The sequence below is a fragment of the Parasteatoda tepidariorum genome, chromosome 2 (genome assembly GCF_043381705.1).
Source record: "Parasteatoda tepidariorum isolate YZ-2023 chromosome 2, CAS_Ptep_4.0, whole genome shotgun sequence".
In the NCBI taxonomy this organism is placed as follows: Eukaryota; Metazoa; Arthropoda; class Arachnida; order Araneae; family Theridiidae; genus Parasteatoda; species Parasteatoda tepidariorum.
The window spans coordinates 101,532,718-101,552,076 of record NC_092205.1 but is presented as its reverse complement, the minus strand read 5'-3'; the positions used below and the strand labels follow the sequence as shown (position 1 = coordinate 101,552,076).

Genomic DNA, 19,359 nt, shown 5'->3' with positions numbered 1-19,359 from the left:
TATAAGCTAATCTTACGGTAACACATTAGTTGCAGCTCTTCCTACACTATGCTGAAGTTTGTTAGTAAACAAGCCCTAACCATCGAAATAAGGTGTGAACAATGTTGCGTTCAATAATTTTAGCATTACTTTTGACAGAGCTTGTAATTTCTGGTCCTCACACTTACAAGAGTAAAAAAGGTTCTAAAGAAACTCTAGATGAGAGTTCTAGCTTCAAACTTCATTTCAAAGATGGACAGCATAATAATGAATTTGATCATGAGTCCATTTTGGGTAATTAGATAACAATATTAATTAAAGCCTCTAATTCAAATCTTTATTTCAAACTTAAATCTCACAATCAAACTGAGTCTACTTTTTTTGCCATTTATTTGATACGACCGACTAAAATTAAACGTTTTTAAAGTGGAAGAACCGGCTAAGTGACATTTTAGGGAATTTTCCGTGAATGGGCGCTAAAGTTAATACGTTCTTCCTTTTTATAGTTCCGTTTAATCTTCATGTTTTTTGTATGTTTGTGAAGATTTTTGGGGATCAATTTATTTTATTCTAATTCTTTTATAAAGAAAGATTTTAATCAGTTTTATGCGTAGCATTTGCTTGTTTACACCGGTAATTTTTAATGTTTTTCATCGATTATAATTTATTTTGGAAAGATGAAGTAACTATACATGTATTTATACTGATATTCATAAATGAAAATTATCTAGCTGGTATAAAATCTTATCTAACTTTGTCCGAAAACCAATTAAAACGATTCAAAGGCAACATGAGCTCAACTTTCAGAGAGTAGATGTTTTACTGTTATGTATCGCTTTAATTGGCGCGAATTCCGTAATTTCTCATATTAAAAAAGAATTTTTTCTTTTTAAATAACACTGTGTTGCATCTAAAGGTATTTCTGAAATTGATTAAAAGTATTTTTAATGCAAAATGTCTAGGTTTAGTTGTTAAAAGACAAATTATTTTAAATTTTTTATTAAAAATATTCAGTTTCATGCAAAAATGATACATTTTAATTTATAAATATGTTTACAAAACAGTTTTTTTTTTTTTCCTATGGTAATAAACTAAGCGTTCATGATTAGCTATGTGATTCTCAGTTTTCATAATTTAAGTTACAAATTTGCACCATTGAACACCAAATCCACTCTATGAATATACAGTACAGAACCCGTTATCCGGAAATCAAAAAACCGGAACAAAATTCGATAAATTTTCTCGCCATTTTTAAAAAAAAAAATATTTTCCTCGTAAGATTTTACAATTTTTCTTTCATTTTTTGAAGATGTTTACCTTACCATCATTTTGGAAATAATCATTAGTGTATTACTTCATCGTTTTTTCTTATTTTTAAGATTATTTAAAATTCTTTTTTTTTTAGTTGGGTTTAACAATAAAAAAAAACGGCTTTTTGTAGCGAATCGGAAAACCGGAAAAATCAGTTATCCAGAATAGCGATGGTCCCGACCGTTCCGGATAATCGGTTCCCTACTGTACAATATTTTTTTCATTTTCAACTTCTTAGCCTTGAATCTAGAGTACACCTGTTTAAAGAACAAAGTCACATTCACCCTCGAGAAGAATTTTTTATAACCGAAACTAATCAGCATTTGTGCAAAATGAATGTTAAAACCAAGAAAGTCTCTCATGCTTAGCCTGATGCCAATAGAGCTCTGATCGACCAAAGTATAATTTGCATCTGTACTGCTACTGGCAGGGAGCAAAATAAAGTTTAATTTTCTATCTGTGTAATTTTCTACCTATATCTTCGTGTGCTGGATGCCAAGAAATTGATTTCTAGAGTTGTTTATTGATTATCTGCCTAGTCACTTAGCCGGTTCTTCCATCCAAAAAACACTGAAATAATGTCACTTATCCGGTTCTTCCACTAAGCTCTTCAATTAAAATTCCATTGGGAATTTTTTTTTCTTCTATACTATATGCCCAATATTGTGGAAAATACTGTTGTAAAATTATTGTTTTCATAGAAAGAAATTTTGTAGTCCTTTTTCTTCTTTTAATTACTCCTAAATATATATATATATATCTATTTAATTGCAAATTTGAAATCCATTTGGTGTTTTGGCAATTGTAGTTGGTGCGACAGATCTCGATGTGGAAATATCCTTAGGAGAAAAGTTATTAGAAATTTTTCAAAGTATCAAAATATAAAATGTTAAAGCAATGATTCAGTTCTATTTTGTCTAATACGTTGTCTTATATCCACCTAACATCATGAGGAAAATATTATAGTTTTTTTTTTAAAAAAAACTGTTTTTCTACGTACGTTTGCCAAGGGGGAAGAAATTTTAAATGCCCGAAATTGAAGTAAAGTTTTATTATTATTTTGCTGCCAAAAATTATCTGGACTTTAGAAAAAAAAAAAAGAAGAAGAAAAAACATTTCAAATAGTTCAAAAATTAAACTTTTGAAGAAAATAATTGCCGATGTGGCTACCACCTAGAGCATGGTAATAATTAAAATTATGGAATAATTCTATATCTTTACATATTTTTATAAATCCAATTAGAGTAATAATGACGTGACTTTATGCATAGTAAAAAATTAGATCTAAAACACTTTAGGTTCCTAAATGTAAGTTGCTTTTCATCATACTGAAATTATGCATCATTTTCTATTATCAGTAAAGAGGGCACTGGCTAGAGATGACCAAAACTCAGTGCCATCTTTACACATGGACAGTGCCCAGTTGCCTCATGCACTCTGGGGATCCTTGAGAATCTTACTATTTATAAATTGCGTTTAAAAAAAAAACTAAGAATAAACAACATTGCATTTTATAATTTTTAAAATATATATATATTCTCGTGTAAAAAGTGTGCATTTTTAATATACAAATAGTGATTGATTGTCATGCAAACACCAATAGTTTGAATAGTTTATATCAAACTTTTGAACTTGATCACTAGGAAAGCTTAAAAAGTCAAAAGATTTTAAAAGTAAAATTTTCTACCTTACTCAACTCTCTAATTCATAATGTCCCTAACCCTGTGGCAGAATTTTTTCAAGCTACAGAACTCTCTAGCACTAATATCTTTCTGCAACATATTTTTAATAATGACAAGCATATGTTACTAATGTAAAATAGCAAAAGCATTGTGTTTATAAAAAAAAAACTATAAAATATTTTTTTTATGAACATGTAATAATTTTTTATTGTGGCGCTTTGTTTAGTAAATTAAATAAAGAATTAATATAATTATTGCTTAAAACAAGTAACATTTTATTATTTGAACAATTTAAGAAATAGCATAACTATATTAAACCTATTTTGAATTCACCTAACTATTTTAGAATTAGAATATACAATTAAACCAACTTATTATTTAACATTAATTCTTATGTGCTTTTAGAATAGATGAAGAGAGAGACTTACCAAGTTTATTCATGGTTTCGGTTTCAGCCTTTTGTCACTCTGGCTGATTGTTCTTTTGATTGCTCTGTCAACCCTTTCCTTCAGCTGCTTTTATATCATATTTTCTTGGGTGATAAAAAGTTACAAATCTGAGGAAAGATCAAGTCCAAAAGTTATTGTTGTTTTCGAGTTTGTCCCATGATGGGGTTAATCCCATGATGGGGGTGACATTGTAAGATTTAAACCTAATTGTTTATTCGAATTACTTTATCCGTATTTAAGTTACTATTTGTCGATAGAGATTTCCCACGGTAGTTTTATATAATCGAAGACTTTGAAATGTTCTAGAAATCTAATTTTAGCCCTTTCTCTTGATTTTAATTTTGAGTGACGATAAGCGTCACATTATTCGAATATTATGGATGATATTCTTGAATTTTGTTGAAAGAAAAAAAGCAGAAATTATTTCCTTCTTCTCATTTTGTAAATAATCATCACAATAAAAAAAAAATTAATTATCATGAAATCCGTATGGGTAATTACCGAGAAAAAGATTGACGACTAAATCACGTGAATCGGATTCCTCAAATGTTTATTTTGATTTGAGATTATGTTGTAATAAAAAATATCGGATTTAAAAACTATGAAGAAATCAGTATCAATAACTGCCAAGCATTCGACAAAATTATTGCCTTAAAAAGTCTGAATTAATTATTGCCTTAATCAATAACTGCCAAAAATACGGATTTAAATGTTACCTGTAAATTTCTGTGGGAAAAAAAATAAAATTTTTTGCTTTTTTTAAAAGAAAAATCTTTCTGCAAGAACTCTGTAACGTTCTGCAACAGTGTCGCAGCAATTCTGCCACAGGAGTCCCTAAATATGCCTGTTTAGTATTTATAATGAGTTTAATAAAGTAATAATTGAAAGAGTTTAGAATTACAGAGCACTATGGGACAGCAACTTTTAAACTGGTTATGACTGATCTGCATTGAAAGATGTTTAAATAACTGGCTTTTTAATAGTTTGACGAAATAATTCATACCTTTTGAATTTTTTTATTTGTTATGCACTTATGTTCTTTAATGGAATTATTTTAATTATCTTCTTGGTTTTGAAAATTATTTTATTATCTGAGAATTGCAACTGGTTAGCGTCTCAATTTTTTTTTTAAATTTTGCAACTAGGGGTACTAAATTAGAAGTTCCCATTTTAATTTAGGACCACACATTTCAAAATGCTTTATTTTATATGCATTGAATTTTTGGGGGTGATAAAAATGAGTTTAAGTTTGTTCAAATTATTCCATATCTTAAAAATGCTTTATTTTGTCAAGTTTTTTAGTTTGATTTTAAAGAGTATAACATGTTATAGGAGCCTTCTTCTATGAGAAGGTACCCGACCATAGAATCAACTTGTCTTATATACTAGTGAATTGGCATTGTATTTTTGTAGTGGTAGATACACTACAGGGCCCAAATCATTTCTGTTCCCTGCTAAAACTTCAAAATCATGAATAACTATCACAAATTTGCATCTGGTAAAAAAAATAACATTATATTCAGCTACTTCTCATGACAAAAGAGCCTTTCAAAAAATAGCCTTAACAAGTGTTTCTTTGAAATAGATATTTTATTACATTTTAAGGAAGCCATAATGCTGCTGAAGAATTTGATAGCCTTTCTCCAGAAGAATCTAAGAAGAGGCTTCATGCTCTAGCTTTAAAAATGGATAGCAATGATGATGGTTATGTTGATAGAAAAGAATTGACGCAATGGATTTTGAGATCTTTTAAGTAAGCTACATTTAAGACATTTTTATCAATCTTTGATCATTCCTTTTTTTTAAAAAAAAATTAAAAACAATATTTCTAACATCCAGGGGCGGATCCAGAAATTTTTCCTGGGGGTCATAAACTCAGATTCCCCCCNAAACAAACACACAATTAATTCTTTTAAAATATTTTTTTTCATGATGAAAAAAATAAAAAAATATTTTAGAAGAATTAATTGTGTGTGTGTTTGATTCCCCCCCACCCCCAAACACACACACAATTAATTCTTTTAAAATATTTTTTTTCATGATGAAAAAAATAAATAATTCAAGTATTCAACATCTTTAAATAATAAATGTAATGCGTTTTTTAGAAACTTTGGCAAATCTTGGCTTTGTCTTTGGAGAAAAAAAAAATTTCCGTCCTACCTACAAGTGTATATACCCCCTTAAATAATTTTTAAAATATTTTATTTCTTTTGTAAACTATTAAAAAAGTTATTTTTATTTTTTTCTCAATTTGGGGGGGGTCCCCCGCTAGATCCGCCACTGCTAACATCAACAGTAACTTGTAAAAAAAATTATTGTATACTAGTTACATATTTAGTACAGTACAGAACCCGTTATCCGGAAATCGGAAAACCAAAAAACCGGAACGAAATTCGATAAATTTTTCCGCCATTTTTCAAAAAAAANATTTTTAAAAAAAAAAATTTTTCCTCATAAGATTTTAGGATTTTTCGTTCTTTTTTTAAAGATGTTTACCTTATCATCATTTTGGAAATAATGAATAGTGTATTACTCTATCGTTTTTTCTTCTTTTTAAGATTATTTCCAAAAAAAAATTTTTTTTTTTAGTTGGGTTTAACAATTAAAAAACGGCTTTTTGTAGCGATTCAGAAAACCGAAAAAATCAGTTATCCGGAATAACGATGGTCCCGATCGTTCCGGATAATAAGTTCCCTACTGTAGTTTCATTCAGTAATTTGAAATCTTGTAATTTAGGATTTTTTTTTTTCTTTGCTATAAAAACAGCAAGATGAAAACAATGAATATAATATATTAAATTTTATTATAATTTTATATCATAAAAACAATTATATATAGGGTTTTAAATTTAAATCATAAATCTAATGGGATGGGAAAAAAATATGAAAAATATAAGATTCAGTAACATAAAAAAAATATGTATGCAAATAAATGTTATAATAAAGGAGAAGTTTCCCAACCATAACTAAAATAGGCATTACTTAAAAGATTCTAATATATTTGCCTACTATGAACAAAAAGGGTGTAACATAAGCTGTAGATCAAGATTGTGACAAATCATACTGGATCAATGGCATTATATTGCTTGAGTTTAAGTTTTGTGTGACTGCCATCATTGTCCTTTAATCACTAGCAATATATAAATGCCACTCCTAGACCTAACTCTCGCGCACAGCATTTATAAACCACTGATATGAATTATAATATTTATTCTCCATATCTCGAGAACTTTTTAAGCGAATTGAAAAATGCTTGCTTATAATTATAAAATTGGTTTATCCGGAGATAATTCCATGCAAAAATAAATTTTAGTTAATGTACATATTTATTTTTATTTATTTAATAATAGTCAAAAAAATATTGAATTGTAGGGTATAGATCGAATTCTTAATGGACGACTTCTTTTAAGGAGCTATTCAACTGATTTTATGCAAATTTTATATTTTGCAATGCAAAGTTAATACTTTAAAGTTATGATATCACTCTCTTGACCTAACTATGGGGACCATAGTTCCCATAAATCTGAATCTGTCAACAACAACAAAAAATTTAGAGAAAGTGCGTTTTTGTGTCTGATTTCGTAACTTAAAATATCATCTGCTCTAATTAGCTAGCATATTTGAGGTCACCCCCATGAAGATTGATCTCTTGAACCTGAAGATTAAATTAGATCAAAACTTATTCAGGGTGGTCGTTTTCTTTTCTTTCTTTCTTTCTTTCTTTCTTTTTTTTTTTTTTTTTTTCTNTTTTTTTTTTTTTTTTTTTTTTTTTTTTTTTTTTTTTTTTTTTTTTTTGGATGCACTGTACAAACTGTCTAATGAAAGAAAAAATTTGTACAAATTTACTCAAGTAATATGGAATGTAATGTTAATAATATTCATTTTTTATTTATTTATTTGCTCTTTTCAGATGTAAAATTACATGACAAAAGATCTAAAACCTTACATATTTTATTTCCTCGTTAAGTCATTGAGTTTTTAGATTATTGGCATCCTAAACTTTTTTAACATACTTTTTATTAAAAGTGCATCAAATAGTACTGCATGAACCTACATTTTTTATGAGGACTACAGAAAAGTATTCCCTCACTCCTAACTGTTTTCTTTCCATCTAACCGAGAGTTGACTTGTTGAATAATAACCCATCCATTTGGCATCTTAATGGAGAGAGAAACGAAGGTTATTTCATCTTTTATCTGATAATAGGATGCTAACAGAAGAAGAAGCTTTGGATGAATTGGAAGATGAAGATGGAGATGAGGATGGAAAAGTCACATGGGAAGAGCATTTAGCAGAAACCTATGGCATGTATGATGATGATCTTGCACTTACACAAGACTCAGTGGAGGATTATCAGGTAGGTCTTATACTGCACAGGAACTTTTTTTTTAATTTAAGCAATCAATATTCCACCAATCGGTGTCCCCACTCCCTTAGTTTTTTTTTTTTCTTTTTTTCTAAAATTCTATTAAATGCAGAATTTATAAGTGCACGTCTAACTATCTAACACTGCAGAATAAAAAAGGTATTAGTTGTACAATTGAACATGTTTATCTCGAACCTCTTTATCTCGAAAACCTCTATATCTCAAAATTTATAAAATTCCTTATATATTATATCCATCTTCGTTAAGTCATGAAAAATTCTTGGAATTAGTCATGAAAAGTCAGGAATATGAAAATCTAAAATGTAGCAGATACCCTGAATTTAATTTTCTCTGTTATGTTTCATATAGGGATGCACAACCTGCAGCCTGCGAGTCGTGTACTACCCCGCTGACCGTTAATGTGTCCCCCGCAAAAGCTTCTAAACACGTAACGAATTTTTTCTTTTATAAATAATCATTAGAAAATTTTTAATCTTATGTTTCAGTCATTACTTTCTGATACACTCAATTTGAACAGATTCTATTGTAAATCTATGTTGTTTCTCGATCACTTTTTCAGCGGTTATTACTACGAAATTGGAAGAAAAAAAATCAACCATATTTTTGCAAAATAATAATTATATTAAAGTTTTCGAAATGTTCTTTTAACACATTTTGTTTGTAATCTATTACTTTCCAGCACTAAAATCCCGTTTGTCAAGAGCTCTGCTTTTCGTGAGTAAATTGTCAAGTGTCTCTGCTGTCTTCATTCTTCAACTGCAGCAGATCTCTCAATTCCAGGGAAAATATAGTTGTTTGATATAAAACACAAAATTTTACAAGACAAAACTCTAAATACATAGAATGAGTATATATATTATAAAGCAAATCATGGTTATGATTGCCTGGTTGGCAGTGTGCTGGACTCCTATTCGTGAGAACAAGAGTTCGAATTTAGCCGAACAAAGACTCCCCCCGTGTAGTAAATGATGACTGGTGCACGTTAAATCTGTCAGGTCACAAATACCTCCATGTGGCCATAACAAATTATACCTCTGAGGTACTTAATTGGAGATTGACAATTTTCTGGTTCAGATCAAAATTACGTGGGTGTATGAATGGGTCCTCTCTATGAACGGGTGTGGCAGAAGTCGAATTCTTGGCCATAGATGGCGCCACTATAAAACAAGAACAATCACACTCTCGTTGTCTTAATGGCTTATGACAACAACAACAAAGCAAATCATCTTTTTTCAAGCTATGCTTATGGGCTAATTTACCATATTTTTATAAAGTTACTAGCTGACCCGGCAAACATTGTTTTGCCATATGAATTATTTCTAGAGTATGAAAATATATCTTATTTATTGTAAGTGTGTGCGTATGTGGTTTATAAGTGGAAGAGGCGTGGAGCGCTGTGAACGATGACGGAATGTAAAAATAACAACACACCAAATAATAATCTTTTTAATTTATTGTAACTTTTTTTTATAAATTATATATACAACGAATTCTAAAAATATTAATCAACAATATTAATCTCTTAGTGCAATGGAGTGTACAATATTTTTTGTCATTTTTAGCTAACACAAATAAACTGGATGGTTTGTCCACTCGAGAGCATGCCACGTATAATTGTCCGTGTGAAAAACATGGTGTGCTCAAACTAAGCCACAAACAGACATTGTTTGGCCTTGAGATTTATTAATAGTCATTACAAATGCCAATCTAATGGGGAACTGAATGCGTTTAAATTGAATTGGCACATCTGTGGGTATAATAGGGATTCGTAGAAGTAATGTACTTTTACCCCGGAATTCGCCATTTAAAATAATGACTTCGATAACGTTGTTTATTAATTTTTTAACGACTAATTGCGTGGCGTTGCATAGCCATATGTCCCCAAGTTACCAGCAATAACTGTTGTATCTTCAGACTCAATTCGTTGACGTCCACATTTTTTGCTGCTATAATCGCCCTTTCTGCGTGTGTACATCGGGAAATATTAGGTTAATGAGAGCATCTTGTAAATCAATGATTGTACAGAAATCGTCCGGTAATTTTATGCATCCAGTTTCATCCTTAGTAACTTTTCCATCACCAATGTCTGACAATTGTTTTGAGAATGTTTCAGCAGATGGATCCTGAAGCATTTGCACTCGCATATTTACTTTTAGTTGAACTTTTTCAACATTACGCCACAGTGGAGATGATTTCAAGCAAGCATCAGCGAACGTTGAACGCGGAATGACGGGAAGTGTTTGTCTGAAATCACCTTAAAGGAGTAACAGTGTGCAGCCAAATAATTTGTCATTGTTTTTTATATCTTTCAATGTCCTGTTCAACGCCTCAAGGGAATGTTTGTGTGCCATAGTGCATTCATCCCAGATGATAATTTTACAGTGTTTCAACACTGTGGCCATAGACGATTGCTTTTTTATGTTGCACACTGCGTCTGGGTTGTTTTGAATATTTAGTGGCAGCTTAAATACTGAATGAGCTGTTCTGCCTCCATCCAATAAAGTTGCCGCAATGCCAGATGATGCAACGGCCAACGCGATGCTATTATTTGATCATATTTCAGCGAGAATTAGCGAAATAATAAATGTTCTGCCAGTTCCACCTGTTGCATCCAAAACAAAATCCACCTTGTCCTGACGAAACTACAAGCATAATGCGGTCATAAATGTTCTATTGCTCCTCATTCATCAGTGGAACATTGCGAGTAACAATCGCTGCCATTTCTACCGTAATGTATTGAAGTTCACGATTCATGTCATTGTTTAATAAATCAGATGCACTTCGATTTGGCGAAAGCATACCGAAATGACTGAGAGGCAAGTTGGCAATAGTAATGCAAAGATCCTCAATAGCAATCAGTGCTTCATTGTACATAGCATCGCTGAATGCTATCGTTAGATCGTTACAACGTGTGCGATGGTGATACAGTATATCATCAGTCATCGAATCTTTGTGATTATCCCATAACGTTTCTATACGGGCCGGTAAACATGTAGTTAATACTATAGCGAATAGTAGACGAATTTGCTTTGTAGTACAGTTCAATGCTGCTTCAGCAGGCATACATTCTCACTGGTTGTCGTCTTCCAGCAAGCCCAGTGCAAGGAGGCATGCATCTTTATACGTTGGATGCTGATGTCCATCGACTTTACGTATATCTTGAAATGACAATGAGCCGGTGACATTAATCAACAACAGTCGAAAATAAATGCACTCAGTCTGCCTTGGATTGACTGTAAATACTCTCCCCAAGGCGTTTAATTTGAATAAACCGGGACAGGCATCAACCGGTGTGCCTTGCTTACGGGGTGTCCATTTTTTTGTTTGAGCCCATGTGAAATAGTGTGGTACTTCTGAGTAATGTCCGTGCAAAGGCACCAAAAGCATCCGCACGATTACACAATTCAAAAAAATTCGGTGAGTGTAGTTTTTGGTGGATTTATAGCTCGGTCAATCGCTGTCTCGTTCGTGAAATATACGCTCTGACCGTTTTCAAGATGGACGGCTAAATGACTAACGGTTGGATCCCGTTCATGAATCGGGAATCCAAAGATCATTGAAGGAGAAGTCCAAAGAATCAACAGCTTCATTGGAGCTGATGTACCGGCCAATTTGGTACGCGGTATTTCGTCGTTGTTATTCACTGGAAGAGCAGTCACATTGGTATTTTCAACTCGAAATACTGCCATTCTCGCAAATATATTTGATGCTCTTCTTTTAAGGGCGAGTATAAGTTATTAGAGTTTAATATGACTTGTTGGAACGTGCTTGAATATTGTTTTTTAATTGTTATGTTTCTATGTCTAGCTTGTATCCGAATACGATTAAATAAAGATATATTTTAACTTTAAATCTGTCAAAAAAAGGGAAAAAAAAGTTATAAACCTATTCTCAGACCTACTGAATATACATATAAAATTTCATCAAAATCGGTCAAGCCGTTTCGGAGGAGTTTAAACACTAAAACTGTGACAAGAGATTTTTATATATATAGATACTTAAATAAAATTTTTTTATTATTTCTTAATTGTTGTGGTTATTAATCACAGCATCTTCATCTCACTAAAACCTTAATACCATAGTATTGATGTGCATTTTGTAGCACATCAAATTTTTGAGAAGTCAAATACACTCTCTGTATTGACTGCTGTAGATTGTTACTCTAAATGCCTTGTAATATCAGAATTTATTTTACTTATTATTTGTGTTAATTCAGACATAGTGCTGCAATTCTGTTTTTTTTTTTTTTTTTTTTTTTTTTTTTTTTTTTTTTTTTTTTTTTTTTTTTTNAGAGTTTAATATGACTTGTTGCAACGTGCGTGAATATTGTTTTTGATTTGTTTCTATGTCTAGTTTCGATCCGAATACGATTAAATAAAGATATATTTAAAATATACGTTAAATCTGTCCAAAAAATGAAAAAAAATTAGTCATAAACCTATTCTCAGACCTATTGAATATACATATAAAATTTCATCAAAATCGGTCAAGCCGTTTCGGAGGAGTTTAAACACTAAAACTGTGACAAGAGATTTTTATATATATAGATACTTAAATAAAATTTTTTTATTATTTCTTAATTGTTGTGGTTATTAATCACAGCATCTTCATCTCACTAAAACCTTAATACCATAGTATTGATGTGCATTTTGTAGTGCATCAACTTTATGAGAAGTCAAATACTGTCTCTGTATTGACTGCTGTAGATTGTTACTCTAAATGCCTTGTAATATCAGAATTTATATATTATAAAGCAAANTGCAATTTTTTTTTTTTTTTTTTTTTTTTTAATGGAATTACCTGTCAGTTTTGTTCCAGGAGTGTTATCTAGACATCATTTAGTATAACCAACATATTTCTTTCAAATTGCAATTTAAAAGAAAAAAATTTCAAATTTCTCTGTATTATTGAACTGAGGGTAATAGAAAAATCTTCTTTTTTTTAATGTTAAAACCAATGCTTTTATGGCAAAGAATTTAAAATTACTCCAAGTTATATACAAGTTTGTATTATGTATTAAAATTTTATTACAGATTAAGCAATTTCTTTGCAATAATTGGGTTCCCATAAAATATTGTTTAACCTTATTACCTGTGAAATAAAAATTTCAGGAATTTAATTTCTGACATCGTTTTATTTTTATTTAGATGTTGCAAAATGATAAAGAGCTATTTAAAGCAGCAGATCTAAATGGTGATGGAATTTTAAACAAATCAGAATATCCTGCCTTTTCGCATCCTGAAGAGTTCAAACACATGCATCAGGTACACTTTTTATTTATTTATTTCATTTTATTCATTATTGTATTTATTTATTATTTTATTTATTAAAAATATCAATATTTAGAATTTTGTAATAAGAGATATCTTTTTTTTAAATTTCCAATGGCAATGGAAAATGACACTCTTTTTAAATTAAGAAATAACAGGAATGAAAAAGAACAGAATAAAAGAAAAAAAGTCAGTGTCCTATCAGCAGATGTCAAATGCTCCAGTATCCCATCATCTCGGAGCCTCCGCTCAGAGCCGTGCATCCCAACAAATGGTTCCTGTCCATGATTTCATCTCTTCCACAAAGTGGGCGATTAGAGGCCAGGATAGTCTGGTTGGTAGGGCACTGGACCCATGTCCAAGAGGTCGTGGGTTCGATCCCTACCGACAAAGACTCCCTGTGTAGTAAATGGTGACTGATGCATGTTAAATCTGTTTAGTCACAAAGTCCTCCATATTCCCATGTCCTCCGGGGGTACTGATCCAAGAGTTTTCTTGTGTTCTGCTTAGGTTCTACATTACAAGGCTACAGAGTTGAGCATTAGTAGTCGTAAACAAAAAATTGGGTTTGCTGTTCAACGACGGTTATAAAATAAAATTTAAAAGTGGGCAATTAGGACTCCTAAAAATGCCAATTCGATGAAGATGGTTTGCCTGGCAGTCATGGCCTACCGCGAGTCAGAATTCCGCAACAGCTTTTTCACGGGACTTATCTGAAGTGTTTTGGTCTAAAGCTATTCCTCCAACTTCTTGAAGAAACACGAGAAGTCAGCAAGGCTTTCCAATTTTGTCTTTTTGATATAAAGTTTTATGGAATAGAAATAAGTGTTTGGCTGTTGAATTACTTGAGTGTCCTTCTTGGCCAATATATCTGTTTGTTCGTTGCCATGAATATCACAGTGTCCTGGAATTCATTGGAGTGTGATTTGTTGTCCCCCGATCCTCAACTAAAAAGATATCTTAACTCTGTGATTATAAAGTTTCTTTTTTCTTTAGCAGAAATATCAGAAATGTTTTTCATTAATTAGATTAATAAAAGTCCATTGAATAAAGCTTTCAAAAATTACGCAAATATATATACTTATTAATGATCTTTTATTTTCTGATACATTTATTCCCAGTTTGAAAATAGACCTTTTTATTTTTGTTTTACTATCGTAAACTTATTTAATTTTTCAGAAATTAAATTCAAAATTTACTTTTTGTTGTTTTTAGAAGTTATCATTCTTAATCTTTCTATAGTTAAATGTAGATTTTTTACAGTCTCCAGTTCTTAATACTTTTCTTTACAGACTGTTTTTAATCGGTTCTATATGAATAAATGATGTAGGGCAGGGGTGGCGAACCTTTATACACCAACGTGCCATTTTCTCTAAAAAATTGTTTAATGAGGTCATAGACGTGCCGTCAAATAATTTATGACTTCGTTATTATTGGGAAAATAATAATACTAAATACTATCAACTCAAAACTCTTTATTTACATTGAAAAAAAAACATTTTGCAATATCTCAGTTATACGCGTAATTCAACTTTCAAGTAACATTAGTGTGGCTTCTGTTGTTGCAGATTAGATGACAAATAACTTAATTAGGTTGTAAGATGTTAGTTTAAGCAGGACTGTTGATTTTTTTTTACTAGTTATTTATTGTTAGCTTGTTTTTATAGTTATTAATTGTTTTTTTAGCATTAATTTTTTTAATAATATTGTGTATTATTTTGTCTATTTTTTGCTAATTTTAATTTAATTGATACATATACTTCATAGTGCAACAACAATTGTGATTGGTGGAGTGCCCAAAATATTGTGTCGCGTGCCATAAGTGGCACGCGTGCCATTGGTTCGCCATCTCTGATGTAGGGTATAAATGCTTATGCAGTCAGAATTTTCAGGAGTGTTAACAAACATTCCTATAGGAAACTTTTAGTTTTTGTTGAAACATTTAAAGCTTATTTTGTTTTAATAATTTTCAACCTTTATTTTAATTTATAACATTTTGCAGTTTGAATAGTTATAACTTTTATCAGTTTTATTTTTTAATGAAGGCTTACATTTCAATCCCCTTTTTTTAGTATTCTTACTTTATTCTGCAGAATGTTTTTTTTTTAAATCTTTCGTATGAACAAATCCTTTATTTTTTAAATAGGTTTTGTATGAACAAATGATGAGAAAACGTGACGTGAATAATGATGGATTTCTTAGTTTTGAAGAATTCATTGCAGATCACCATGGTCAATCCCCTTCTGAAAATAGTGAAAACTACGCTGTAGAAAAAGATAGATTTATCCATGATTTTGACTTGAATAATGACAGCAAATTGAGTAAAGAAGAAGTACTTCTCTGGATTATACCAAACAATGTGTAATTATAATATCCAACTTATTAAAGTATAAATAGTTTGACAAAACAATTTTAATTATCATCTTTCTTTTTTTAATGTCTTCAATAAAATTACGTTTTAAAGCATTTGATTTTTTTAAAGAGATAATTACTAGGCTTTTCACTTGGGGATCCGTGGGCAAGTTTTGACTATAAAAAGAGGTCCTTGTGTCAAAAAGGTTTGGGAGCCACTGGTTTAGATACTAACTACACACTGATAAAATTATCTGTGTTTTTAGATTTAATTTTAATTTACTATTACAAATATTTACTATATTAGAATTATGGGAGCTATGTTAGGATTTTTTTTTTTTTAGGGGCATAATGATAAATTTTTTAGTGATTTTAAATTTTAGAATAATTTTTTTGAATAAATACCTTTTAGTTAAAAATGCACCTTTAATTGTTCATTTTTTTATATATATATATATATAATTTCCAGTTTGAAATATAAAAAAAAAGCTTTCAAGTTGTTTATCTTTTTTTTCTTTCATTTTTTTTTTTTTTTTTTTTAATNAAATTTATGCACAGAGATTGTCTTTTAGCATGCCTTTAATTAATTTTTAAAAGCTTCAAATGTTTGTTATTTTGATAATGAGTGAGAATTACTTTTTGAATTATACACATAAATAGTTATTTGAAAATAGTTAAGCTTCAAATTCAGTTTTTACATAATATTTCATATTTGAATAAGTTTTAACAGTGGTTAGTGCCCTTTTCTGTGAGGTTGCGCCCTGCCCTTTTTATTCCTAAAAAGAACTCTGAATCATTGGATATATATAATTAGCTATACATTTTAGCTCTAAGGTTTCAAATAATAATATTATCATTAATGCATTTTTCAAATGCTTTTATTGCTAAATGTTAGAAAAAATCATATTTGCCTACAATGCCAATTCATCAATTGAGTTTTATGCTATTTCCTTGTTAGATATTAGTTTCATTTTACTAAGTCAAAGTGAAACGGAGAGAAAAAGCTTTTCTGTTTGTTCATGCTGTTACACAATATTTAATTTCTTTATCAAGGTTTTGGTTGTCTTAACCCACTGGCGGTTTAGCAACTGGGCGAAATTTGGAAAATTTTCTCCCCTATACACCACTTTTTATCTAAGAACGTGGGAAAACCGGTTTTGCTATGCGGAGAAAACTGCAGATTAAAATACGATTTTTTACATGCTGAACCGTCAGTGGATTAAACTAGTTTTGGACAGGACACATGGGTTTTATTGTCTTTAACTGACTAAAACTGTCTGACAGTGTTCAAAACCTTGAACATTGGTAAAGGGGTAAAAATTCTATTTGTGTAATCATTGTACACATAATAATTACTTAGATTAATACATATTTGATACTTTTTATACACTTTGCTTTAACTTATTAAAGGAAAAGTAATATAATATAAAAGGAAAATATTTATAACTTTTGAAGCTCCCCAATTCATTGAACAACAAAAGTAAATACCTTATCCTTTAAATTTGAATAAATATGCTTTTAATATTAATAAATTATGTTTTTGCGTAAGAATAAATAATGCAATATTAAAAAATAATAATAAACTTTTTTAATGAAACAAAAACTTGTTTTCATTTTGTTTCCTGTACAAAAATTAATTATTTATTTTTCGCAATATTTCTTTTAAAATTGTGACATAATTTGAATAAAAAAGTTTTGGACAGGAGGATTTAAACCATGGATTAATCCATTCAGTCCTAAACCTTGCCAACTCTATTCTTTATTATTCCTCTTCATAAATTAAATGCTGTTTATTATATTTTCAGAGAGACTGCTGAGAATGAAGCAGATCATTTATTGGAGAGTTCGGACGTTGATAAAGATGCCAAATTATCGATTAAAGAGATTGTTGATCATCATGAAATATTTGTGGGAAGCGAAGCGACTGACTTTGGAGAACAACTTCATAAAAGTAGTCATCATTATGAGGATGAGCTATGAACTTTTAATCCGTCTTTATTTATTTTTTTTTTATTCTGAATTTTAAGCTTGTTTTATCTTTTTTTTTTAAATTGGCTTAAAATGCATCTCAAAATACATAAGTGTTTTTAGTAAAGAAGAGCTTATATTTTGTTTTTAATCTATGCATTAGGAGCAATTTTTCATATTCTCATATTTAAATTATTGGGTGAGACCAAGACCAAATATTATGTCAATCTATTAAATATGGCTGTATTCAGAACCAACTTTATCTCTGGCACTGTTAATTGATTCTAATTTCAAGCTATTTCACGTTCAAGCTATCTAATTCAAGTAGAATTCATTGCAACCTCTGTATATATTATTTTCATTTGGGATATATTATTTTACTGAGATATGTAATAGAGTGTGATTAGCAAACATTATATTGGTTATTTTAGAAGTAAAATTAGAAAAATATTCAAAATATATTTACAAGCTATTTAAAAAAAAACTCTGGAATTAATTTTCAATTATTTTTGTAATCAATTATAATAAGCCCATAAAGTGTTACTGAACTAAACTATGTCTTATGCTAATAAGGTATATTAAGTTTCTTTTTTATTATTATTAACCTTTTGAAATAATCAATTGCTTTATATGTCAGTAGATAAAATAATTTTTTTACAGCTTACGAGGTCTATAATGATTTGTGATCTTCAAAAAACATTTAAGATTTATTTATCAAGTTGAAAAGCAGTGTATGATAATAAAAAAAAATTAAATTGTGCCAAAGTAATTAAAATATGTTCCTCAGGATGTCAATGATGTATTTGCTTAATGTGAGTCATTATGTACACAGAGTGTTTGTGCGTGTAGATCAAATGTTTTTATTGACTGTAAACACTTTTGCTTTACATTGGATTTTATGTCTGGAATGTCATTTCTTTCAATGTTCTGTAATTTTTAAAGCATGTTTGTGAAGTCCTCTCTCTTTTGTATTTTTCAAATAATATAAATATGTTCTCTTAAATAATTTATTTTTATTTGCTTAGACATTCATGATACAGTGAGCTAAAAAGAATCAATCGCATACAGAAACTCCTAGTGGGAGTTATGCATAACATGGTGTGTAGTCAAATTTTTCAACAAAAAATAAGCAGTTTTCAAGAACTTAAAAAATATTTTTAAGAACTTTGAAAAATATCATAATTAGACAGGTTTGGCAAGTTTTTAATAATTGATGGTTTTATCCGGTTTTATTTACAGTGACGGAGACGATGGCGCGTCACAAACGATGAAATTAAAAAAGAAAAATGACATTTTCTATCAGCGAAAGTTCGAAAGATTTTTCCTTTCTATTACAGATGGCGGAAAATGAAGTCTGAAATTGAGAATCTCTTGCAAAATGCAGCAGGGTTGCACACAAGAATCAAAACTCCTTACCACAGAATCCAGCTCAGTATACGCATGTGCGGACTCGCAAGTATTTCATCAAACATGTAAAACAAATGGTGCTTTCATTTGCTACAGACCAGCGGTACGCCGAAATAGATTGGGGTTGAATTAATTGTGAAAACGTTGAACAGGACAATGTCTTTTTGCATAATTCGAAGCGAAAATCAACATGGTAAAAAAAAAATATCACATTTCAGTAAAGAGAAAATTAAACACTTTTTAAAAACACCCAATGAAAAAAGCACCTTTAAGGGCTTTTAAAAATCGAAACTAAGCACCTTTTTAAAAACGCTACGCACCATGTATAATAATAAAATGAAGAGTTTGTCTATCACTCTTATATCCCACAGTAGACTGATCGTAAAGACAGGGTGCATAACCAAATATTTCAACAAAAAATAAGCACCTTTTAAGTACTTTTTAAGCACTCCAAGAATATTTTTAAGTACTATATACATTAAAAAAATACAAAATAATTTTCAAAAACTTTCCATGATCATGATAAAATAATGTGAAACATGTAAAATGATTGCC

The 19,359-nt window shown here is 30.0% G+C and overlaps 1 protein-coding gene across 1 annotated transcript; it reads left to right on the top strand.

The window, feature by feature from the left end:
* The first annotated feature begins 32 nt into the window (after nucleotides 1-32).
* LOC107455736 (reticulocalbin-2) lies at nucleotides 33-18,400 on the top strand. Its single transcript, XM_016073414.3, has 6 exons — nucleotides 33-273; nucleotides 5,027-5,174; nucleotides 7,627-7,777; nucleotides 12,955-13,071; nucleotides 15,224-15,438; nucleotides 17,235-18,400. Exons 1-6 carry the CDS (start codon nucleotides 102-104, stop codon nucleotides 17,407-17,409), a joined length of 978 nt encoding a protein of 325 aa, XP_015928900.1. The 5' UTR covers nucleotides 33-101; the 3' UTR covers nucleotides 17,410-18,400.
* Nucleotides 18,401-19,359: the final 959 nt, after the last annotated feature.

What these genes read in the sequence shown, in the direction of transcription:
- LOC107455736 (XM_016073414.3), top strand. Translation starts at nt 102, where the DNA reads ATGTTGCGTTCAATAATTTTAGCATTACTTTTGACAGAGCTTGTAATT. An exon ending in TGGATTTTGAGATCTTTTAA is followed by an intron (nt 5,175 to 7,626) that starts GTAAGCTACATT and finishes ATCTGATAATAG; the next exon opens with GATGCTAACAGAAGAAGAAG. An exon ending in TGGATTATACCAAACAATGT is followed by an intron (nt 15,439 to 17,234) that starts GTAATTATAATA and finishes TTATATTTTCAG; the next exon opens with AGAGACTGCTGAGAATGAAG.